The sequence below is a fragment of the Coffea arabica genome, chromosome 6c, assembly GCF_036785885.1.
Source record: "Coffea arabica cultivar ET-39 chromosome 6c, Coffea Arabica ET-39 HiFi, whole genome shotgun sequence".
Lineage (NCBI taxonomy): Eukaryota > Viridiplantae > Streptophyta > Magnoliopsida > Gentianales > Rubiaceae > Coffea > Coffea arabica.
In genome coordinates this window covers 1,517,729-1,542,865 of record NC_092320.1, presented here as the reverse complement: position 1 = coordinate 1,542,865, position 25,137 = coordinate 1,517,729, and the positions used below count along the sequence as shown (strand labels likewise).

At 37.6% G+C, this 25,137-nt stretch overlaps 3 protein-coding genes and 2 long non-coding RNA genes across 10 annotated transcripts; 1 reads left to right on the top strand and 4 right to left on the bottom strand.

Annotated features, from left to right (window-relative positions):
- The first annotated feature begins 1,193 nt into the window (after nt 1-1,193).
- Nucleotides 1,194-4,562, top strand: LOC140008221 (uncharacterized). 5 transcript variants are annotated; one of them, XR_011815611.1, is made up of 8 exons: nt 1,198-1,574; nt 1,717-1,760; nt 2,101-2,166; nt 2,251-2,356; nt 2,870-2,956; nt 3,078-3,135; nt 3,243-3,418; nt 4,193-4,562. It is a non-coding gene; the product is annotated as an uncharacterized lncRNA (long non-coding RNA). The 5 variants fall into 5 exon arrangements; XR_011815612.1 differs by having other exon boundaries at nt 1,194-1,574; nt 1,717-2,166; nt 3,078-3,144; XR_011815609.1 differs by lacking the exon at nt 4,193-4,562 and adding an exon at nt 3,675-4,001 and having other exon boundaries at nt 1,195-1,574; nt 1,717-2,166.
- Nucleotides 4,563-4,947: 385 nt separating this feature from the next.
- Nucleotides 4,948-8,334, bottom strand: LOC113691595 (probably inactive leucine-rich repeat receptor-like protein kinase IMK2). The gene is made up of 2 exons (XM_027209804.2): nt 6,221-8,334; nt 4,948-5,796 (listed from the first exon to the last, which is right to left on the bottom strand). Exons 1-2 carry the CDS (start codon nt 8,181-8,183, stop codon nt 5,168-5,170), a joined length of 2,592 nt encoding a protein of 863 aa, XP_027065605.2. The 5' UTR covers nt 8,184-8,334; the 3' UTR covers nt 4,948-5,167.
- Nucleotides 8,335-12,405: 4,071 nt separating this feature from the next.
- On the bottom strand, nt 12,406-13,670 carry LOC113697033 (PRA1 family protein B4-like). Its single transcript, XM_027216454.2, has one exon. The coding sequence runs from the start codon at nt 13,310-13,312 to the stop codon at nt 12,632-12,634; it is 681 nt and encodes a 226-aa protein (XP_027072255.2). The 5' UTR covers nt 13,313-13,670; the 3' UTR covers nt 12,406-12,631.
- A 475-nt stretch (nt 13,671-14,145) lies between these two features.
- LOC113693627 (uncharacterized) lies at nt 14,146-16,516 on the bottom strand. Of its 2 annotated transcripts, XM_072051831.1 has the most exons (4): nt 16,158-16,398; nt 14,671-14,871; nt 14,530-14,583; nt 14,146-14,371 (listed from the first exon to the last, which is right to left on the bottom strand). In XM_072051831.1, the coding sequence occupies exons 1-3, from the start codon at nt 16,266-16,268 to the stop codon at nt 14,530-14,532; spliced, it is 366 nt and encodes a 121-aa protein (XP_071907932.1). In that variant the 5' UTR covers nt 16,269-16,398; the 3' UTR covers nt 14,146-14,371. The 2 variants fall into 2 exon arrangements, with proteins under 2 accessions (XP_071907932.1, XP_027067989.2); XM_027212188.2 differs by lacking the exon at nt 14,530-14,583 and having other exon boundaries at nt 16,158-16,516.
- Nucleotides 16,517-20,594: 4,078 nt separating this feature from the next.
- LOC113691587 (uncharacterized) lies at nt 20,595-24,573 on the bottom strand. Its single transcript, XR_011815607.1, has 2 exons — nt 23,205-24,573; nt 20,595-20,706 (listed from the first exon to the last, which is right to left on the bottom strand). It is a non-coding gene; the product is annotated as an uncharacterized lncRNA (long non-coding RNA).
- Between the last annotated feature and the right edge of the window lie 564 nt (nt 24,574-25,137).

Below are 25,137 nucleotides of genomic sequence, written 5' to 3'. Positions count from 1 at the left end.
ATATTAACTCCATGCAAGTCACGTGGTGATTTTAGTTAAAAAATTTATCGAAAACTTAAGTTAGAACTAAATTTTATTAATTTGAATTTATAAGAGACATAAAAGTGATGGACGATAAATTTATTTGGTGAGATGTGAGAAATGTTTTAAATAATATTTTCAAAAAAAAAAATAGAGAGCATAATGAGTATGCGTGGTATATAAGGGACAAATTTGAATACGACTGTAGTAGCAATAATGGAGCAGAATGGTCATTTTATATGATGCACATACTCTGCAAGACACTCACGCCATTATAAATTTTCAATTTTTCATTAGAGGATTTCGATTGAGATCGGCATCTTTACGATAGAGATGGTCGCATCGATGAGGCTAAAACTCCCATCGAAATGGCCATTTTCCCTTCATTTCTTTCCGCAGGTAGTTTTTGTGGAGGCCAATTGTGTATTTGTCCGCCTCAACAATGGGTGCTTGAAGGGGGGTCTCTCCAGAATTCGAACCATGATCCTTTGGGATAAGGGTAAGGGTGCTTGGAGAGAGTCTCCCCAGGATTCGAACCCTGATCCTTTGGGGTAAGGATCTTGGGGTTGAAGTCCTGGTACAACTTGAGCTAGTGGTATCAGAACTTCAACCCCAAGACCCTTGCCCCAAAGGACCAAGGTTCGAATCCTGGAGAGGCCCCCATTCAAGCACTCGTTGCTGAGACAGACAAATACACAATTGACCTCCACAGTTTTCAACGATCTTCAACTTTTCAACATATATAGAATAAGAGCGAGTGGGGGGTTTTGGTCTGAGGCTCTTTTTCGTCGGCCTCTCATTTTGTTTCGTCGGCCCTCGTGGTACTCACGTGACCATTTCTTCTCTCTCCTCCTTTTTCCATTGTCTTTCTTTCAACCCTAATAGCTAGTTTGGATGATCGGATTTGATAAGAAAAGAAAGGAAAGGATAACAAAAACTTTCTTTCTGCCATTTGGGACTTTTTAAGAGATGGAAAAGAAAGGAAATCAAAGGATTTGGATGGATGGTATGTTGCTGCCATAGTTGTTATACTTTTCCGCCCAAATGTGGCCGGAAAGCAAAGGAAAGTTGAGAAAGCCTAACAAAATTTTTTAAAATGTCCATTTTATCCTCAAATGGGTATTGAACAAATTTTTATTGACATATATATCCCAAATCATTCCATTTCTTATCTAAACTCCCAAACAACATCAACATCTCACCTTTTCTTTTCCCATCCTTTCTTTTCTTTCATAACTTAAGGTTTCTTTTCTTTTCTTTTCTAACCTAAACTCCCAAACTAGCTATAAACATCAGCCGTTTTCTATCTTCTCCCCATTCTTCATTTCTTCCTCCTTTTTCCCCACTCTCCCTGCCATGCGTGCCTCTCCTAAGTCCTTCTGATTGTTGTTTGAAGATCGATTAGGGTTTGAGGGAATTGACCAAAACTTTCCGCCGCTCTTTCCTCTTCTACTCCAAAACTTTCTTTCCTTCTTTTATAACTATTTCTCCTCTCTCTCAATTGGCGAGTCCAAGATTTCCATTGATCCAAAGCAATCGCCATGATTCTTCTGGTGAGTTACATTATATCCACATTCATGGTTGTATTTTTTTGCTTTTCAGGGGATTTTTCTGTCATTTTCTCTTCCTGTTTCTCTATATCGGAAGATGTTTTTTTTGTGATGTTTTGCTTTGGTGTTTATCTTGAAATTCTAGGGCTTGAAGAGCTGGTGATTTAGCGGTTTCTTCCCTCTTGGCTGGTTGTATTTTTTTTGCTTTTTTAGAGGATTTTTTTTTTGAAAAATTGGTGGTGTTTCAAAACAATGTTGCTGACTTCTATTGACCCTGATGGCGAATATATATGTCAAAAGTACATACAGCCAAGAAATTAATAAATGAAAAAGCAAATACAGATGTACAGAAGATTGAATACTTGGTTTTGACTTTTTATATTGTTAAAACCATTACCAAAGAAATTAATAAATGTTAACTCAATGTTCAGGAGGAAGGTGATAATTTTTATCACCACAGAAAGCCGATGCTTGGATTTGGTATTTTGTGTTGTGTGTTGTTTCATCTTACAAAAGATGTCTATCGCAGGTTTTGAACCATTATATTGATGAAGGTGTTGCAGAGCTTGCTCCCGGAGTCTTGTTTATTGATGAGGTTCATCTATATATACACATTATTATGAATGAGCTTGGGTGTTATTTTGGTATGTTCTAATTATTTGAAGCATCTTATTTGCAGGTTGATATGTTGGATATGGAATGCTTTTCATACTTGAACTGTGCTCTAGAAAGTTTTCTATCACCAATGTGATTTTTGCCGCAAATAGGGGAATATGTAATGTCAGGTATAAAGCAACGCGGTGCAGTTCTTTGAATTACATCTTGATTCTCATCCTTTCATTTCTTTAATTATTTGGTTGCTATAATCTTAGTGGAACATCAAGAGCGTAGATTTGAACCACTTAATTTTGCATAGGTGCTCTTAACATTTTATTCTCAATCTTAGTTCATCCTCTGTGATTCATTTAAAATTATTCTAGATGCTCTTTGAATGTGTAAGGTCACATACTGGTGTTACCTTCCACATGTATATGTTGAAGTTAATTTGTAATTAGTCACTGATTGATGAATATGCTTAAGACAGCTTTCTTTGTATTCTCAAGTTCATCAAGAGGTGACATACGCATAGGCATCCCTTTGCCTAATAATGTTGTAGTAGTCTTCCTACTGTCTTTCGCCACTAGAAGAGTGTATTTTTCACCAATAGTTGCCTGCATCTTAGTCTTAATAGTCTGATTGCAGAAAATGGCTAGAAATCCTACTTTTAGCTAAACTGAATTTTTTTTTTTGGTGTGTAGACGATAGATGTGACAAGTCCTCATGGCACACCCATCAACTTACTTGACAGATTAGTGATTATATGAACTGAAACATATGGATGCTCGGTTTGTCCTTTCTTCTTATTCTTTTTTGGATTATCTGACTTATGTTTGAGGTACTGTGAAGTGGATTTAGGCCAGATGTTGAGACTTATGGTCCCTTTTGTGATTTATTCTTCAATGGCAGATATCATAATGATTGCTGTTGGTGTTCATCTAAATGATTTTGGGTTTACAATCATAAGGTCAATAGAGTGAGATTTCTTCCCAGCATCCTTCAAAGACTTGGTGGATTGACATTTAGAATTCTAGAATATGTGTCTGATAGAAGCTGCTTTACATGTTTTTGAAGGAATCGATATTGCTGCAGTTACTCCGAAGATGAAAATCACACTTGCTAGACAAGGATACCATCCCAGAAAACAATCTCAAAATTATTCCTTGATGCCCATGTCATTAGATGCTGTTTGCTCCTAGAAGCAATATTTCTAAAAGCGAAATCTCTTGAGGCTCTCGGGAGATATAAAGGTAGTTTTCAACTACTTGGTGAAACTTCAATCTGTTTTCTATAAGTCCATATGATACATTTCTGCTGGCTTTTTGAATTTTGAATGCCTTTACCTTCTTTTGCTGCACTCTGATCATTCTTCTTAGATGTTCTTTCGATAGTGATGTCATGTTAAGACTACAGTACATTTTTTATTGCTCATAATTATTAGATTTTACGGTCACTCTCTTAAAATGCTTGTAAGATTTTTCCTGACATTTATTGCCCCTTTGCCAGATTACTTGGAAAATAGAGATTGCCCCCTCATTTTGTTATTCTTCCAGTACTGTCCCATGTATTACTATAATTTTCCGCTTCATGCAATTGAAAAGTTGAACTTGGAGGGCTACCACAATCAAAACACCTTGACTCAGGAGTTGGATTCCAAAAGACTTTCTATAATTTCATGACAGAAATGGTGGTGTATTTCATTGTACTGGAACTTGTGGGCAATAAATTTACCGTTACTGAAATTTTTAAATTTGCAATGCAATTGATAGCTATTTAATTCGGTCTACCGACTCTTGTAAGCGAGATCATTTCTATTGAATAACACTTAATGCCTAGCTTTTGTACTTCCCTTTGTGTTTTGGGGGTTTGTATTCTAACACTGACATGCATGAATGTAAAGCTCTTGCCTTTTGCAAATTTTCCAAGTTTTCCTCTGTATCGGTGACAAAGAGGAGGAGGATTTGCAAGGTCAACGCATCAAATTTTTATTGCCTGGCTAATACACAATTCCTGTTATCTTGCAGAAAATGTTCAATCATGCTCAGTTATTCTGGACATAGTTGAATCTTCATTAGCAGCAGAGAATCAGTAGTCAAACTAGATTTGGTACTGTTAATAGGGAAAGGAGGACAATGCGGTGTTAACTTGAGAACAACTGATGCTTCTTTTGCCGAGTCTCTTTATGGGTTGAGAAGAAGAGCGGTTAATATTAAAGTAAAAAATGTAGAGAATGCCTCGCTTGATAGTTTTTTATTTCGCTATCCAGTTCACTAGCCAGTTACATTATCAGAATCATTGCCAAATTCATGCGATGGAATAGATTTAAAGTCTTTGCATTTCCTTCAAGTTAATAACACTTTGGATTATCAACCGTGCTGTTTTTTCCTTTGTCAACTGTCATGCATTTTCATATTGATATACAAAAAAAAAATTGCATAACATGCTGGATAAAAGAAGAATGCACCGAAATTCATTCACTCCCTTAATCCTCATATTTGGCAGGGCATATTGTTTTTAGTTACCTACGCGCATCGCGCGTTTTATACCTCCTAGTTGGATTCAGACATCGCAGTACATACAAGCATACCGCGTGTTTGAGAATTATGTTGGGAGAACAAGTACCTAAGATAAAATGTTTCCTGCGTTGGGAACAAAAACGTCATATATTAGGGATAAAACTACAGCAGCGAGTCAAATGTTAAAGCAGGTGAAAGCAACGGTCAATATCCCTGTAATTTTTTTATTGCTTTAGCCTTTGACAGAAAATGAATCAAAAGAATACGGGCACGGTACAAACCCTTGAAGACAGAGAAAATATAGCCAGTAAACCATGGCATGACAATAGTATATACACCATTTGCTTATTAAAAACCAGCTAACCTCAGCCAACAAATGAATAAATAAATGCTTACTCGAGCTCTAGTGTCATCTATTTTTCTGTATGGAGTAAGTGAGGAAATTCTCTATATCCCAACCTGTATACTTTTCTTGATTATTGCTCATTCAGTACTTTTCACTGGAAGTTCAGTGCCATCATCAGCCGAACTTGTGGGGAGATTGGCAACTAGGTCTGGCTTTATCTCCTCCAGTTTCTGGAGAATTTGATCACATTCGGGCCTTGCTCCTGGTGAAGGATCAACGCAGTGCAGAGCTAACTTCAATGTGTTGAGCAGCTCATCCCCGATGTTGGATGCATCCCTCATTAGCTCCACGTCAAAGACTTCATTAGTCCACTCCTCTTTCACAATTGATGCCACCCACTGAGGCAAGTCAAGCCCATCTGTTGCCTCACTCGGAGATTTCCCCGTTAAGAGCTCCAACATGATCATGCCAAGGCTGTACACGTCGGTCTTACTGTTGGCATTCTTGAGTTTTGAAAGCTCCGGAGCACGATAGCCAAGTGTGCCAGCAGTGGCAATAACATTGGTGTTTCCTGCGCTTGTCATGAGCCTGGAGAGGCCAACATCTGCAATCTTGGGAATCTTTAGTTCATCGAGCAGCACGTTGCTTGATGTCAAATTCCCGTGTACAATGTTTTCTTTTGTGTGCAAGAAGCAGAGGCCTCGTGTAATGCCAACGATTATGGTCATCCTTGTTGGCCACGCAATTGTGGTTTCTGGCCCTCGAGCTGCAAACAATACACGAGAAGAGGATGTTTTGTGGATAGGTTAGCTTCTGAAATTGAATCAAAAATTTTAAGCAGGAGAGTCCGAATGCAGGGTCCATGTTGTTTAAAGCTGTCGGTGTCCATTTGATTCCATCTAGTTGTAGGAACCAACCACCACCAAAATCATTATTTTCTTTCTGCTCTTTCCTGACTATAATCTCTTCAAGGTTCAAAAATTGAATAGAATATGATTAGAAGTGCTTAATCACTTAACTATTTCAAGCACCAAATTCACTGCAATTCAGAATAAGCAGCAGTTACTAATTTAAGGTGCAAAATCAGTGACATAATTGCTTCTTTTTCCATTAGTGATCAAGCCCACATCACAAAACCAGAGACAAAGTTTGAAAATGAAGGGATAAAATAGTGGCTTAAAAAAGCTTACCGTGGAGAAAAGATGCCAGACTTCCATTAAGCATATAATCATAGACAAGAAGCTTCTCTCCTTTAGGTACCAAGTAATAGGCTCTGAGAGCTAAAATATTTGGATGCCGAATCTTTCCGAGCTCAGCAACCTCAATTTCAAAGTCTTTCTGCCCTTTTGTTATCTTCTCTCTTAGCCTCTTTACAGCAACTTGGTTACTATCCTCCAAGGTTGCCTTATAAGCTGTCCCATAAGTGCTCTTCCCCATTATTTCTGCTGTTGCACATAACAAATCATCGGCTGTAAATACAAAAGGACCATCAAAATGGACCAGCTTTCCACCAGCTTCACCCCCTGATTCAAGTTCAGTTCCTGCTGTTGGAACTGCCTTGGTTCCCCTGCCAGTTGGAGCCAGAACACTTGCTTTGCCATTCTTTGCTTTGGAAGCTGCCTTTTTCCTGATCAAGCAGCATAGTAGTACACAGCAAAGAAGCAGTAAAACTACCAGCATGGCTCCAGCTGCAATAAGGATTATGTCTTTGGTACTAAGTTTGCGATGGTGATGCTTAGAAGTGCCTTGTGATGGGGACGGTAAATTTTGAGGTGGAGGAGAAGAGCATCTAGTTGAGGAACTGTATCCACATAGCTGGAGATTTCCAACAAAAGAGCTGGAATTGAACTTCTTGGAAAGGGTTGATGGAACCATCCCAGAAAGGTTATTGTATGAAACATCTAAGGAGGCGAGTTTGGGTAAATCGGCAAGGGATGTTGGAATCTCCCCAGTGAAATTGTTCTCGGACAAATCAAGCAGAGTTAGACTGGTGATGTTTCCAATACTGAGTGGGATAGGACCTTTGAATTGGTTATGACTCAGGTTCAGTACTGAGAGATTTTGTAATCTGTCCAGGGTAGCCGGGATTTGGTTGTCCAGGAAATTGTTCTTGAGATTCAGGGAAACTAGAGATGAGAGGTTGGAAAAGCTATCAGGAAAGCTTCCGTTAAGAGAATTGCTGGATAAATCCAGCTCCTGAAGCCTTGAAAGACTACCTAATTCGCTGGGAATTGTTCCAAAAATCTGATTATGACCCAAATCAAGCTTCTGGAGGATGCTCAACTTGCTGAGGGAAGGTGGTACGTCTCCAAAAAGAAGATTATGATCTAGGGTCAAGGATTGGAGTTGATAAGAGCTATTTTGGCGTATTGAAAGACCCCAAGTATCAGGTATGGAACCGGAGAGGTTGTTGTGCTGGAGAGCGAGAAAAGTAAGTGAAGGGAAGTGAGTGAGACTCATTGGAATTCTACCAGAAATGGCGTTAAAGCTCAAGTTGAGTCTATATATTCTGGTAGAGTTTGCAAGGTTATGAGGAATTGCTCCAATGAGCTGATTATTGCTAAGATCAAGAGTCTGAAGGACAGGGCAGTTACCAATGGATGGAGGAATTGAACCGGAGAGCCTGTTGTTGAAGAGATAAACGCCTCTGAGATCAGAAAGGAAGCCAAGGGAAGTAGGGACCGGGCCGACAAGGAGGTTGTCGTGGAGGCTGAGCCTGCGAAGGGCTTGCAACTGGCCAATCTTTTCAGAGATTCTGCCTCCCAATCCCTTGTAGGGAAGTTGGATGGCTATGACCTGCCCATTGACACACTTGATTCCAACCCACCCACCGGAACAAGCTCCAGGACCGCTATCATTCCAGCTGCTCAAGACACCTCTGAAGTCCACGAATTCATGTTTCAAGGCCCTGAGGGCTTGATAGTCTGCTTGAGTCACAATAACCCCATCCCATTGCTTGCCTGAAACAAGCGGAAAGGCGAAAAGAAGAAGCAGAAACGGAAAGAGCATGCTTGTGTGATGCCAGCGCCAATGTGGTGGCTTCTCCCATTTTTCTCTCTTACCATCCTCAGCCCTGCACCAAGCAGACATTGGTATAAGCCGAGATGAATAACTGCGCGTATCATTTGGACATCCAACAACACGAGTATCCATCAACTAGTTTTGGAGCAGGTTGAGGTATGTGGAAGAGGGAGAAGGGCTAAGGAAGAAACGAAATGGCCGTGCCGTGATTTTGCTCGCTCGGCCCTTTCTTATGTTTTGCCTATATCTCTCCACTTTTTCTGGACCGCTGCTTTTTTGGATCACCGGAAAAACAGAGCACAGAAATTTTATTGAAGGACTGGGAGGGATGAGATAAATAAAGGTAGAGGAGGAAAGGAAACAGGCATGTAATGTAAAAGAATGCAGGCGACTGGAAAGAGAGGAGGAGGAGGGAATCTAGGACGAGGTCGCAGACAAGGTCAGTTGTTATCAGCAGCACAGAGCAAAATGATACTCAAAAGTTCGTGGTTAAGTCCCCTAACGGCTAGTTTTCCTTGGACAGGAAGAGAGAGAGAGAGAGCCTCTACTGAGCGATGGAGATGTTGCTCTGTTAAACTAACTGTACTATACTAGAACCAGTGGCGTTAAACGTTGATGGGGTTTGAAGCGAAGCAGCCCGTGTCCTGACGCCGACAACTCAACGGCTATATCCATACGGGTACCAAATACACTACTACTGGTCTTCTTGAGCAGGGAGGGGTTCCACGCCCACTTTCACACGTTGGACCTTCCAGGGCAAGGCCCATCCATGCTTTGTTTTCGTCGGGGTCTTATGCGAACGTTACACAATGTTTGACTTCTTCTTTGTGCATTTTTTACCTTTTTTTTTTTTTTTCTTTTTCCGGTGTTTTTTTTTTTGTGTTGGTTACATAGGAGGGCTTTAGACCCATTACAAGATAACTAATCAAGGTAACCTGAGGAGTTGAGGAAGTGGCTAGTATGACTCCGTCGCTCAAAGAAATAAAATGAAGCAACTCTATTGGGATATCTAAAGTGAATATCTTCACAAGATAAAACTAGAGGACGTCGCTGAGATGCATCTATTTGCTAGTCTATGAAGTTCACAGAAAAAAATTTCTTCTTTGTAACACTTTTTGCATTTCTTTTATGTTGCTGATGAACTTTTGGTGATACTTGTTTTCTTTTCGATTCAGCCGTTTATGTTGCTGATGAACTTTTGTTAATACTTGTTTTCTTTTATGTGTATGCGTGCTTGTGATTTTGAATCCAAATTCTTCTATGCATAACCCTTCATATTTTACCGTCTAATCCAAATTCTTCTGTGTATAACCCTTCATATTTTACCATCTAAACCAACCCTTCATTCTTCTATGTATAACCCTTCATATTTTACCATCTAAACCAACCTTTCACTGGCCAAAAAACGATGAGTTGGTCACAAAGGCTGCAAGTATTTCTACATCTATTTCTAATTCTTCATGATTAATAAAAAAAAAAAAAAAAAAGTTGAATTTATTCATGGTAGTAAATAAGATGATCAAGACGATGGCGTTAAAAATGAATCTCGAAGTTCTGCAAGGAATTTAACGTAAGAATTGAATTCTTTTAAATTCCTGTAATTGGATTAGAGAAGAGACGAATTAGAGATCCAATTCCAGAGCCCGCAACCCAACAAACACGCTGTGCATCAGCCCGTAGACTGCCAGAACCCCGTGCAAGCAATAGAACACCCATTATTTAGTCAATTACCAAAGCAAAACCCAGAGCACCACCACGTAACAGTCCCAGATTCACGTACAGTATGCATCCACAGATGTCACTCTGTTTAATGGAGGGAAAATCATGTGAATAAAACAGATTACAGATCTCATCGTTAAGACTATCTCAATGGAGGGAAAGTTATTTGAAAAAGTAAAAGAAACTGAAATTTATTTTCTGGTTTATATTTAGTTGATCAAGAAAAATTTTGAGCAAAATTAGCAGCAGCTACTAAAATTTGTGTCTAACCAACCTATTTTCTTTTAAAATCATGAAGGGACACAACGCGGGAGGGTGCAAGAAAATGTCTTAGACTCCTGAGGAAAAAAAAAAAAAACAAACTTTTTTTTCACTTTTCCTTGCAAATAAACCTTATATAAAAGTTTCTCCCCAAAATGTTCCTCAATGACAAGATGAGCAACAATCCACTGCTCAAAAGGCTTGATGCTGCTGAAGGGGGAACAAGGACAATGGTTCTCAAGGAAAAGAATCGTCCTCCTGAATCTGACTTCGACTCAAAACTCTCTCTTGACTAAACTGATTTACATTAACGGGAAAACAAAAGAGAGAGAGAAAATAACGGTTCCATTGTAAAACGTCCACTCCAGAACCACAAGGTTAGCTAGAGGAAGGCGTGTTACATGACCTTGGCAAATACTGTCATATGCTACTCTACTTTGCCTCGTACACGAACAACCAACCACAATCTATTCTCCTTTCCCTTTCGGCTGCGAGGATAAAAACACTGTTCTCAACTGTGTGTCAATTAAACCTGAGAATTCCGCTAGGCAAAACCTCTAGGATAAAGTTTTTAGTAGTATTAAAGTTATTAGTAGTAAAGTTCTCTTCCTAACACCCGCATAATGCCAGTAGCACTTTTTGACACTAGTCTAGGACACAAAACGTGAGAAAACAACTAATTGCTAATATTCATGCTAAAGTCAGTCACAAGTTCTCAGGTAAGGAATTTGAGCATTCAACTCAATCTCAATATTGAGACAAAAACAGAACCGAGGTACTCCCAACTGTTCTCTGGTTTCGTTGCCTGGATAGCATATACAACCTGAAGTCGCTAACGTACTCCAGCCAAGCAAAGGGAGAAAACTAGCTAGCATCTCTAGTCAAACTCATATTTTTTTCTGGTAATCACAAAGTTTGGTTGGGTTTGGACTCCAGTCACCACCACGAGTCAGGCATGCCTCAAGACCATAGGTCGCTTACCAGAGTTCATACATAAAGCCTACCAACACTCTAATTATATTAATCTCATCAAGTATGAAGCATCACAATTCACAAGCACGTCCAATATGTTTAATCACTAAGTACAGCAAAGATAAATCCATAAACTTGAACAAAGTTTCAAACTCCAAAAGTATAATCCAACTAAATGTGAGATCGAAAGTCACCATAACAGTGAGATCTATTGAAATATGCATCCAAATTCAAAACTAACCATTAACTGTAACCAATTATACTTAGCCATAAAATAAGCCACATAGACAATTCACCACATGCCCATACTCTGAACTAGATTAGGAAGCACAAACCTTCCTCCAGCTCAACATGAATGAAAATCTCAATATCATTCAGTCAGTTTGGTGTACCTTTACAATCTAATAGAACATCACCACACTGCACAAAGATTCACTTCTCATCTCAAGACAGCGAAAGAACAGCAACACACCTGTCTTTGTCCTTGGATAACCAACCTTGCAGTACTGCTACAGTAGGTATCCAATATTCACCAATCAAAATAACTAAAGACTGTCCAAACAATAGCCCATGAATAGATTGATGACAGATAAAATAAGCAGATAAATAGCCATTGCCCTTAACTGCAAAACAATATATAAGCTGGCCAGCATGAAGGAATAAATTTTGAATGCCATGATTATACAGTACTAGTGTATTTTAAGACAAGACATTGAACCATGTATGAGGAAGGATTACTTCATAAAAATTTTGTTTACAGGTTCCGCTACACTGTCCAGATTGTGCAAAATCATGTTTTCAGCAAATAACGGCCAAGAAAAGAAGAGATCGGACAAATGAAAAGCTGCACCTGCGCTCGGTTCAGGAACAATTATGCTAGCACAAGAAACTATAATTATACAGTAATCAAAAAAATAAATTTTAAAAAAATAATTGGCAGATAAACGAAATCTTTTCACGCATATAAAAGGTCATGGTCCAAGCCATTCACCAATCATGGAAAAAACTCTCAGATTCCAGCAAATACTGCAAATAACATGGACCACTGCTCAGGAACTGATGTTTTCCTACTAAGTACACAATCAGTGCGCCATTAAATGCTGTATTTAGATCCCATCAGTTACATGATTCTTAAATCAGTCATACTGAACAAGTACATACCTGAGAGGAAGAGAAAAATAATGAATCAGCAGATTGCTGATATACTTTCCAATTCAAACAAATATATACCAAAGAGGTACCAAACAGAACTGAAAATTGTTGTCATATGTTCCTAAAAGGATCATTTAGTTCACAAACTTGGACGGAGTAAATCCAATAGGATCAAAACGAACCATAGATGCAAAAAATGTGAAACCCTTGCCCTACAATAATAAAGAAGAAATTACATGACACATGGAAATAATCAAACGAGGGAATACGCTGCATTCAAAATAAAACTCCACAATTTACAGAGATTCCAGGTAAAAGGTAAAAAGAAAATTATGATGTATCAGATCTAAAAGTATATTTTGTGAGTAGTAGGGTGGTATTCCGCTCTCATTATTGTTCAATTGTTCACTAACTAGCAAAGCATGTTAACATCACAAATCAAGAAGCTAAGTACAAGGGGTTGTTTTATTGGATCCTCAAACCCTGGCAGCAACTGCGGGAGCGGTGGCGGCAACGGTGGCATTGGAGGAGGCGCCAGTCAAGAAAGAGAGGAAGCCAGTAGCAGGGGACTCTTGCTCATCAAGAAACAAATCCTCGGGAACCCTAAAGGCACCGTGCGCACAGACAATGGCAAGGCCGACCATGAGGGCCGACACGAGAACAGATCCAACGCTGGTGAGGAAGATGACAACGATGGTGGAAACGATGAGACCCACCAGGGTTTCGCGATCGGAAAATTGACGGCCGAAGAGTGTAAGGGGCGGATCTGAGGCGGTGCGGAAGAGATAGAGGAAAAGCCAGGCGGCAAGAAGGGCAGCGAGGAGGATGAGAGAGAGGGGGTTGGTGAGGAGAGAAACGGCGACGACACCGGTGATGACGGCGAGGTAATTGACGCGGAAGTAGGCGTAATTCTTGCGGATGCGTTGGGTGGCATCGGAGATGGAGTCAGGCTTGGAGAAAGCGGAGCGATCAACGAGCTCAGACCAGGGGCGGCGGCTGGCGAGGCCGTTGCGGACGGTATCGCTGATATGATTTATAAAAGCACGGAAGGCGGGAGGGGGTCCGGACGACTGAATGGAGTCGGTTGTGGTGGTGGTGGCGGCGGCGGAGGGCTGAGGGTTGGTGATTGGAAGGATGGCGGGCGACGAGGAAGCCATTCCAATTCCCAATTTCTGATCTGAGGCCTCTGCTACTTTTCTTCTCTTATTATTGTTATTATTATATTATTTTAAAGCTGTGTTTCTTTTTCAGAGGGAGGGAGAAATAGAGAAAAGGGAGTCTACGGAATCCGATTCAGGCTTCAGACGGTAAAAAAACCTTCCGCCTGCGCTACTAACTAAAGGGGGAATGGGATGAACTTTTCACCGTGGAGAAGGGACCGAGAGTAGTAGTACTGATTAGCACCGGTAGTCAAAGAAATACTAATCTGCTACGAAAACATAATACAATACGGGATTGGTTGCTTAATGCGTACGTCAAAAAACACGAAAAGGAAGTTGTATAGAAATTTCGTCGGTGGATCTGGAATCCGTCTGGATGGGAGTTTGGTGTGTTAGAAACTATACACGTTTATAACGCAAGCAATTACGATAATACATTTTTGTGAACGTATGCATCCTTTCCCACTTATACATCGCCCTAATAAATATCGGTGGAAAACTTTTCGTTTGGCAATTCCGCTAATAATGAAGTAATAAATAGTATCTATTTTCATAATTCACAGTAGCATTTTTGGGAACTAAAACTATAAGACCTTATTTGGATTTCATTTTTCTAAATTTTTTTGTAATAAAATTACTGTAATAACTTGATATGTACGAGATAAAAAGATGATTAAAAAATTCGTTCACGAAGAAACATAGCAAAAAATTGCTGTCCTGTCCAAACAGATCTGCATGATGTAGCATATTAATTCACCAGCCTGCGCCATGTGCTCAAGAAATAAAAGTGAGCCACATATTTCTGAACAGCATTGAGATGCATCTGGTGATTGTTCAAACCGATCTCAAAATATCCAGTATATTAAATTGCATACTTCTCTAAAGATGGATGCTCTGGAGCATCAACATAATCTGCTTGGAACATAATCCAAGTACTACCACACAAACATTATTGAAGATGCATATTTTCCAAATTCTGAGCCCCGTGGTCAACAAGCTCAACATTTGCAAATACGGAACCTAGAAGGTAGACCCATTCCATCCAAAGTTGGAACCCTGCAAAAATTAAAGCGGCAGCCCTTCAGTACCTTCGAAGTGGCAAAACAGACACTTGTACCACATTTTGGTGGAAAATCAGCATTTTCAGAGATTGAAAAGAAAACGGAGGAGAAAGTTGATTCATGGTGCAGAGTAACAAAAGTTGATTACATGACCTAGTACTGGTGTAAAGCATGCAGACACTGTGCATATTCTTGACTCTGATGGGCCTAAACAACAAGGAAGAATGCAATAAGAATCTACATGCTTGGGATTTGACCATTTTGCTAACAATTTTGAAGGCTAAAATTGCTTACCTTGGTGTCACAGAATTTCAGGAAGAAACGCGACTTTGGCACATTAAGCTTTGTCTCAAGAATGTTGGAAATTGCAGCACTCAGCTTCTTGTTCACATCAGGGTTGATTCCCCCAATAGAAACCAACTCACCGTAGGCAGTTGGCTGCTCAGTTCCACCAAATGACATGGGTACAGACCCCTTCAACACAATCATAACATACTGCAGGATTACAGGTGCAACGAAAGATTAATGCCATAATGGCCTAATGGAATTCAAGACACTATTCCAGTCACCACAACGTCCTTAAGTGGAATCCTTTCATTAGTGGATAGTTCAAAACCCAGAGATATATAAACATAAAATTAGCTATGTCACTCAATCTGCCAAAATAGATGATTGCACGTGTTGAAAATGCTGCCAATAGTCAGACCTAAGGCATATTCACTCCACCCCAACCCCCCTTCCAAAAATTTTTTTTTTGGGGTTGGGGTGGAGGCGGGTGGAGGGGGTGTTGGGGGGACAAAAGGACAAAGTTTGGGGGTGGAACAAAATACCTAGTTTATAAGTTTTCTTTGTGTGTTTTTTTTTTTTTGTTTTTGGGGGGGGGGGGGGGGGGGGGGGGGAAGGGTCTGATAACAACCGACGACAACAATGAGCCCTTCACCGCAAGACAATTGCAAATCCAATTATGTTCATTGGCCCAAAAGTCACACAACATAAAGCACAGAAACTAAAAGATACGAGAAAATGTACAACACACAACAGAAGTTGTTCATAACTTCTCAATCTTGGATATCCTTCAAGGATTTGAATCCACTTCGTTTTCCTAAAAGTAAATAAATAAACCACAAAGCATGTTCCCAACAATATGAAAAGCATTTTAATGGGCATTACTTACATCTAGTCCTCAGATGATCAAAGCATTGTACAGACAAGAATGAGTAATAACGATTATCAAGACAAGTAAAAAGACACCAAAACTGAGGCAGTTTTTACCGAATTAAACTCTGGACAACCTAACATGCACAATCAAATTAATGCATGCCCCAAATCTCCTCATCACAAAATCAGCAACAAGCAATCCCATCTTGAAGAAATTAAAGGCGTTAGGGTCAAAGAAGTTAGTGAAAATGCGAATATTCATCTAGGCAATTTCCAATTGAACAGGAATGTCAAAAACCCAGAGTAAAGAATTTAAAGGACAAAACCCAGTTTGTGTTGAAAATAGGTTATCTATCGACTTATACCCCAAATATTATGTCCTTAATCATTTAATTAGAGATATATTGGAACTGAACCCTTAATTCAAGTATAAGGGCTGTAAAAATCAAAACCCACCAGCAAAATAAACGATTGGAACTGTGAGAGAGAGAGAGATCGGAACTAAAATGAAAATTGTAAAGAAAGAAGAAAAGGGAATCAGCATCAAAGAGACGCGCTAGGAAAAGGATACATGTACTAAAAGGACAGAAATGGAGAGAGGATGGTTAAGTAGGAATATATACAGCCTCAGGCTTGCCGACGAGTTTGGCAACAGTAGAGGTGGCCTCAGACAGAATGGCGGAGGTGTCAACGCCCTCCAGCTTGACGTTTGTGGACAGGTTCAAGCACGGCATTTTCCTCTTCTCTGCGACCGCTATCCGCTGCGATTTCAACAAAAGACACCCTTCGTCCCCTCACTCTCTCGCTCTTCCCCCACCCACAACTGCCCCTACTATATACGGATTATCGATTACGTACGGAGTCCCCTTGTGCCAATTCCCCTTCCTCCCCATGTCCCATCTTTATTTATTAATTTTTCCACCAATTGCACTGTTTTCGGTTTGTGTTTGGGTTTTTTTTAAAAAGAGTTTTCTCTCTCTTTAGTGTTTTTCTTGTGTAAGTAGGAGAGTTAAAATACAATAATACCTCTTACATACAATCTCTCTTCTCTTATCGTCCAATTTATTGGATTCATTTTGTATTATATTGTTATTTTTCTTTTATAACATCATTTTTAATTCTTTTTTATTTCATTAAAATTTAATAAATATTAAATGAATAAAAAATAAATACAACAATCCCAGAAAATCAATATATAATAGAAAATTAAAAATATAGTAGAAAATTCATTAAAGAAATCTCATTTTTGTGTATTTTGATTTTTTAAATTTGTTAAATTTTGTATATTACTCAACCAATAGTTGTTGAATTATAAGAAAACAAAAAAAATTAAAGTATGGTGTTTCTAAAAGAGAAATAGCAATATAATAAAAAGTAAGTCATATGGTAGCATAAAAAATGGAACAGAATATCTGTTGCGTCATCCAACTTTTCCTTGGTTTGAGTTTGGGTTTGATATATATATATATATATATATATATATTATTTATTATTTATTTTAATAGTAAAATTACATATACATCCCTAAAATTTTATTATTTATTAAGAAAAAATAATTATTTGTTGTTTTCATTAGATTAATTTCCAAAAACTAGAGCTAACGAGTTGCTCACGAGTCAGAAATTTGAACTATGTTACAAGCTGATAATTCGAGCTGCTAGCGAGCCAAAAATCGAGCTATAGCTCACGAGCCTTGCCCACTCGAGCTCGAGTCTAGCTTTTCTTTGGTTGAGTTGAGTTCGAGCTCAATTTTTCTTGGCTCGTTGAGCTCAAACTTGAACTCGAGTCTACGTGTTATAAAGTCGAGCTTAACTCGATATGTCCAAAACTCGACTCGACTCGCCTCGTTTGCAATCCTAACGTGAACTAGTGGTCCTTTTATTTATTTTAGCAATTAAATTTCTTTACATTTGTTACCCAAGGAAAAAAAATTAGAAAATTTCAAGCAATCCTATCATGTTTTTCTTTTTTTCCCCCATATTTTTCTTCATCTTTTTTTTTGTGACTACGGCATTGACAAGTGTCAAGTCTGTGCAATAATAAATATCTACTCAAATAAAATATAAATTTTGAATACAGTGGTAAGTAGGATTAAATCCACAGAGACAAGGGATTTTTCGTTTCTTATAGAGTTAAGAATATGGGGAGTTTTTATAAAAATAACTAATTATCTAAAATAAAAACAACTCACGGAAATAAACATGAATTAATCAACAAGAGATACGACTCTAACCAAAAGTGCAACTTTTCAGACATGATCCATTCCACTGATTATCAATACAAAGATAATTCTAACATTTGTCAATAAACAGGTTTTTAACCGTCGATACGATCTGACAACTAGTTTCTCATTATTATTTTGATAGCCAATGTACGACCATAACTATTTCTCTAATTCAGAAATAACCATATACACGATCATATGATATAATTTTCTGATTGCATTAAAAATCAGAGAAATCCTGTTCTAATTAATAAACACGTTACAAGGGTTTATTTGAATTAGATTGTATGCTTTCCTGATACAAATCAAATTATGTCAGTTACTCCCGGGATCAGAGTAATCAAACAATTACGGATTCATCTACCCCAATTAGCAAATATATTACATGAACAATTAAATATTGCGCAACTATTCAATCATACACAATAATCATAGTCACGTAAAGCAGAAAACATACAAATATCAATAAATGAAAGAAGCAATTAAAATAATTCGATATCATAGATATTTAGAACTGCGTCTTCAAATTGGTTTTTGACTAAAAAATAAAATTAGCTCCTCTCTATTGAGAGTAACTCACGCAATCTCATTGAAGGAAATTGCATCAACGTTTTTACAAAAGAAGCCAAACAAAGAAGATGACCAGGCGAAGAGAAAAGCCAAAGCGGCTCCTTCTAATACTTCAAAGCGTCCCGGTTCTCCCCTTTTAGATGGTTCCCTGGCTTCTGTATCAATCAAATGGGAATCTGGCCCTCTTTTTCTCGTTTCCTAATTGAAGTCTAACGCTTCGGCCGTCCATTAGCCAACCAAAATTAGAATTCTAATTGTGAAAGGAAACTTCCCCACCTAATGCTAATTGTTCCCTAATAAAATATCTAAGAAACACGGTAATTTTCTAATCTTCCACCAATAATCCACGTCGAGTCCATCTTGAATTGAAAAATTCTTGAAAAATCACTTTTTTTTATATCACTTTTTGTTCCACTTTCATACAATTAGCACCAAATATCAAATATAAGTTGAATCCATCAATTAATACAATATTTGGTAAAATAAAAGAGAAAAATAATCACAAAAATGCAACCTACGAGACATATTGTGGTCAGTGGGCTTTTTTCCTTCAATTATTTTATTGATTACACTTATAATAGACACCTGGTTTTAACATAGCAAAACAAAAGACTTAACATGAATGGGAAGGGATAGCGTATTTAACTTTAAAGTTCACTGGATAATTTGAACTAGTAATCGGGGCGCATTTGATGCGTGTGCACTTTCTGAAATATGTGATGCTTTAAGAAATATGGACAATGTGTAAACATGAAAGGAGAAAAAAGAATAAAAGTTTATAAAAATAAAAAAAAAAGAATTATTCAATTAAAATGAAAACCACGATTATTTATCAATAGTAAAAGGGAGAAGTGCTATGGTAGATATATAGTAGTAGTTTTAGAGTGTCTCAAATATCATCGGATAAATCCGGAGCTTTAGATAAACATGAAAAAAAATCAAATTAGAGGAACTGCATTAACGTGGAAAAAAAAAAAAGATGCCGTTTTAAGTTTATAATTATGGCTATATTGTAACCATTTTGCCCTTAATAATAAGGGTAAAATTGATAATCTAAAAAATAACGTATTTTGTTAACACCAAATTCAGGCTCTGTAGTCTGTATGTACTTAGTGGCCTAAACGCCCAATTAGTTGGACCGATTTATGTATTTGTTAGGTGATGTACGATCATACAAATGAGAATTCTTAGAGTTTGTGAACATTCGGCTAGCCCAATGATTAGATTTTGTTACATCTCGGATCCAAGGGCTGGCTCTAAGTGCGTTTAATGATTAGATTTTGTAATTACCGGGCTAACTCGTTAATTGGAATTTGTGATGTCTTGGACCCAAGGACTCGCCGAACAACTTTTCGGCTAGATTTACGTACGAGTTCAAAATAATTGACTCAAGTTATCTAGTAATTCACGGGTTGAAACTTATAAATTATTCTTTTCTTACCCATATCCAAAATTGGCAGACGTGTTTTTATTTTGCAGGGAGTTTTTTCTTTTTCCCCTTTTTACACAAAAGACATTAGATATTTTGTTACAATGTTCATAAGGGCGTAAATATTGATACAGGGAGGCAAGTTGTAGCTGTATATATATATATATAGAAAAGATCATTTCATTCGAACAAATCTACGTCAAACAAACATGACATAGATACATATAGACATGAAATCAATAGATTTTTAAAAATACAAATAAAGATAAAATTAATACTTCTATATATTTTGCATCCGGATGAATCATTGTAATCCAATGCAGGGAAATTTAGATGCGACAATAATAAAGAAATTGTAAATCTGAAAAACTAGATTCTAGGTCTACAACATCTCAAATTTCATAAAGATAAAAATTTAAAAAAAAAAACCAGAAAACCCATAAGGGAATAAAAGTCTCGCTAGAACAACATAGAAGAGAAGAAATGATGATGTACTGGGAGAGAAGAATCTCTCGTTAGGAAATTTTAGGAGAAAATTTATTTAAATAAGAGAAACTAAAAACTATAAAGAGTACTGGTCTCTCGTCTGTGAAAGAAAGAGATGAAGAAGATCCTGACGGAGAAGGGAGAGAAAAGAGTTTTAGAGAGGGAAGTAAATATGGTTTTAGGGAGGGAGGCAGGCAGGCAGTCGAAGAGCAGAAAATGCAAGGGAAAGGGAGGTTCACAACTTGGACTGGTTGCGGCCCATTGTCGTGTCATAAACCTTGAGGACGAATCGGGTTCTGGGAATGGACAATTTGGTCTCCAGGATGGTGCCGATGGCCGCGATCAGCTTCCTTTTGACTTCCCTGTTGATTCCACCCATGGATATAATCTCCCCAAGCGCAGCAGGTTCTTTGTTTCCGCCGAAAGATATCGGCACCGAGCCCTTTAGCAGGACCATCACAAACTGTGTGTGTTTTAGAAAACCAATTTTAAGTCATCCCAACGAAATTGAGGCCAAAATAAAATAAATGCTTGTTCCCAAACTGTGCAGTAAATTTACATCCCATGTTTTCTTTTGTAGTAAGCATATTAAGTTTGTGGTAAGAAATCAATTTTCAGGCGTAAATTTATTAATTTGACAATAATATATTACTAGCGCTTATCCCACTGATCATACAGAGCCATCGGTAGTCTTGCGAGTCACAACCTGCTGGTTTTCGCAGTCATTTTATTTTCAAGAAAAAGATGTGTTGAATTTTTTATTTGTGATGCAAGCAAAAAAATAATAATAATTTTTTTTTTCAAATCATTCCTATCCAAAAAACAAACTGGAAGATATCTTTCTTCAAAGGCAATAATAATAGAGTTCGACCAAGATAAAGGCTTTGTTTGGATTGGGCTTTATTTCTCAAAATTTATTTGTTTACATCATCATTACAATTTTCAATACACCTTTTTACTTTCCCAATTACCTTTTTATCTCACATACATCAAATCACAAAAAATGCTACAATAAAAATATCTCTAATAATTCACAATCCAAACAGGTACCTGTAAAGAGTAAACAGCAAATAAATAGAGGAAGGCATGTAAAAGGTGCAATGATTGTGTCACCACTATTGCCGGCTGGCAGTTCAATTGAATAGGAGAAAGCGACGCCAACCTGATTAGAGAACAGACTGATAATGAATGCTCCTACTGAAAAGTATTTATTTAAAATGAGGAATCCCGATATGATTTTTCAAGAAATGGGCCAGTGCTCTATGAAAAGGACCCCTTCAAGTACGACTACCACATCCACCGGCGGCCCAATGGTTGTGCCGTAACATTTTATTAATCTAGTTAGATCTGTATACCCACTAATTTCTTGTCACAGTCTTCTTAGACTTTTTCTCCCCCTATATTAAGATAGAGTAGATTATACAAATGTATCGTTGCTAATAAAAAGAAAAAAAGTCCGACAACCACGTCGGGATTTGATTTTCCATGCAACTGAAGAGCAGTTATGAGGAACAAACATCACAACTGAATTCAAAGAAATTTCACTTGCAAAATAAAATGGTTTGTCATCATGAGTTTTTCATTTACTCCCTCCTCCGTTTCAATTATTTAATCATTTTTAGGAATTTAATTTTTTTAAAAATAACAATTTAATTGTTATGTTTGTACTTTTCTTTTTAATTGTATCTCTATAAATGTAAAATTTAGATTTGAATGTTAATATATACATATGATTAAAAAGAAATATTATATTGAAAATAAAATATACTTTAATATTTTTAACCTGACAAATTTTTTAAAACATCTCAAAATAAAAAAAAATATATGATATTTTCAATTGGACGAAAAGAGTATTTATTTATTGCAACGTTGCGCCCACCTACACCATCTTGTCTTCTTCTTCAATCTTAACGGGACGACAAAGTCGCACATTACTCCCCACCCTTTTTTCAATTCTCCTTTCTGTAACATCAGCTGAATGAGAGACGAAGGAAGCAAATTTGGCTACGTTTATGGACGGGGACGGACTTGCTTTCGGCTTCGCAATCTGAAACCGTCTGTCAGATTTTCGTACACACCACTATGCCTTTTTTCTTTTCTTTTTCGTGATTGGAAACGAAAATGATGCCGCACCGGAATCCCTATGGTATTGTCTGGAAAGGACATAGGCAGATTTTTGGTCTGCAAAGTCTTGAAGCAATTTCAACTATCAACTAAAGCCTAAGAAACCCATTATTGTTTTTTTTTTCAAAAAAAAAAAAAGAAGAAACGAAGAAAGGCTATCTCAACAAAAGAAGCGAACCAAAAAAATCCGGATAAAATTAGAACCATACAAAAAATTTTGTTGAAAGAGAAAAAAGAAAACAAAAGCAATTTAGCATACACGAAGAATATTAAGCTAGGCCAACAAAAAAGCATGACCCTTGCAAAACCTGTCATGTCAATGCAGGATTCCAAAACAGCTTGAGCAAATTCTTAGCAATGGCCTGCAATTTCTCCATGGCCCGAGGAATTGTACACCCCTATCTCGATGCTCAAGGCCAACCGCAACACGATTTATAGTACTTGATCAATGGGCACAAAAAGTGGTATTGTAATTTGTCCATGACAACACCAAAACTCTTCAGCAAGGACTAATTTTTAAAGTCTAAGTTGAAACTAGAGGTGTTAAAATAGATAATTCGAACGGATTTGGATCGATCATAATCAGGCAATGATTATAATTGAATTAATCCGTTTATATTTATTTAGTAAATGGATATGAGTATAGTCAATCACTCATTTATTACTCACTTAAAATTCTACTCTTTTTTTAAAAAAAAATTTTTTTTTTACATGTTATTTGATAAAAAATAACGATATTATTTTGTTATTAGATTCATAAAATATTTAAATCTATCTATTTAACCACCACTAGAAATTGAATTTAAAAGGGACGAGTCGAGTCAATTTATTACTCACCAATTAAGTAAATTCAATTGAGGACGCACTTAGCAAATTTGAGCAAGTTATTAATAGACAAGTGGTGTTTCGCAGAACCTTGTAGAACAACCGCACTCATTCTCGTCATCAAAGGACATGGTGGTCTGCTAATATCCCCCTGCTAACAACCAACCCGAAAACAGGACAAGAAATCAAGAATATGGAGAGAAGGATGGCCTAGTTGGTAGAATCGCAGTTAAAGCTTTTATGCAAGGAAGGGCAAGCTAGAATAATATCGCATTACCGACACACAGGGGTCCGGCTCAAGAAAAGGAAAAAAGTAAATAAATAAAAGGTTGGTGTCTGACTCACACAACACGAAACAGGCTAAGTGATTAGCAAGCAGAGCAAAGAGGAAGGGAGATTAGCTCTTACAGTTTCGGGTTTTCCCATAATTGCAGCGACAGTTTTGGTGGCTTCAGAAAAGACAGAGTCTAGGTCGACTCCATTTAGGTTGACGTTGGTAGAGATATCAAGGCAAGGCATATTCTTCCTGCTCCTGCTGCTGCTGCTGCTGCTGCGTGTGAGAATGGGAACGGGGGATGCCTTGGACCTTAAATTTTATGAAGAGCGGGTTGAAAGAAATGAAAAGATACCGCCGTTTCCGACCGTTCTCGCCCCTACTTTATAGTACTGCTTCCTGTACGATTAGTAGTAGAGTTTGATATCTGGATCTGGTGACTGGTCACCTGTTCTTGGGGTAACAATTAATAGCATCCCTCTGTACCCGATTTTCTCCCACCACTGAAACTGTTTGATTCAGGCAAATGTACGTTAGGACAAAGGAGAAGAAGCGTTTCTTCCTCGGATTGCGGCTTGTGCGGGCGATCAGATTAGTTTCTTTTGTTGCTTCCCACTTGCCAGGGATACCCTTTTAACGTAGTGGCAACCACAAAATCCACTGTAGTAAACTTTTTTTTGTTCTAATCATATGGTATGGGACTACTTTTTTATCCTCAACCTCGAGGCATAATCTTTTTTCTTTTTGCCACTACCCAATCCCTAACCCTAATTCCCACCCCCACCTATATTTAGACGTCTCTCTACATCTTTCCCCCTTAGCTTGCCTACTAGGGCCACTTCCCAATTTTATTTCCTTCTTCGCCTCTTGTGTGTCTTGGTCCCTCCCCAGTCATCCATCCAGCACGATATTCATTACTATCGCGTGAAACCTACTATCAATACAATTCCTCCGACTTTTATAGGCGACTTATGAATTATTCGCACAATTAAAATCTATCAATTAGATCGCGTGAAATCTACCAGTCACACAATTCTTTCCATTACTATCACATGAAATCTACGTATGATTATTATTCACAGAGCTCTTCCTACTTTCATAAGCAACTTATGAATTGTCCCGTGAATTGGTCAATAACCAATTAAAAGTTACTTGAATTTTTTTAAATCCCAATTTAAATTTTCTTTTTAATTTTTTGTTTCTTCTTTTAATACCAATTTTAATAAAAACTCCAGTTTATTCGCCAAACCCAAAAAAAGAAAGAGAATTTATGGGTATATTTGTCCATTTATAATTAAGTTGGATCTAAATATATCTTTTTACGTGAATTATAAAATGCTTTCTTATTTGACCGTTAGTCCAAGGACTTAAGTGACTAAAAGTTAACGTTATGGGACTAAACTGATAGTTGGGATGTAGTTTAAGGAGGTAAACTGATAAAAACCCTAAAACATATTGAGCAAGGACTAAACTATACCCCAACTATTATTAGTTAGTCCAATGACCTAAGTGACTAAAAATTAATGTTATGGATTAAACTGATAGTTGGGATATAGTTTAAAGGGGTAAACTGATAAAAACCCTATGTTTTTGAAAAAAAAAAAAAAAAGAAAGAAACCATGAATGACGATTCATTTGATTTTGCCATCCAGTTTATAATTTTCAGCCTTC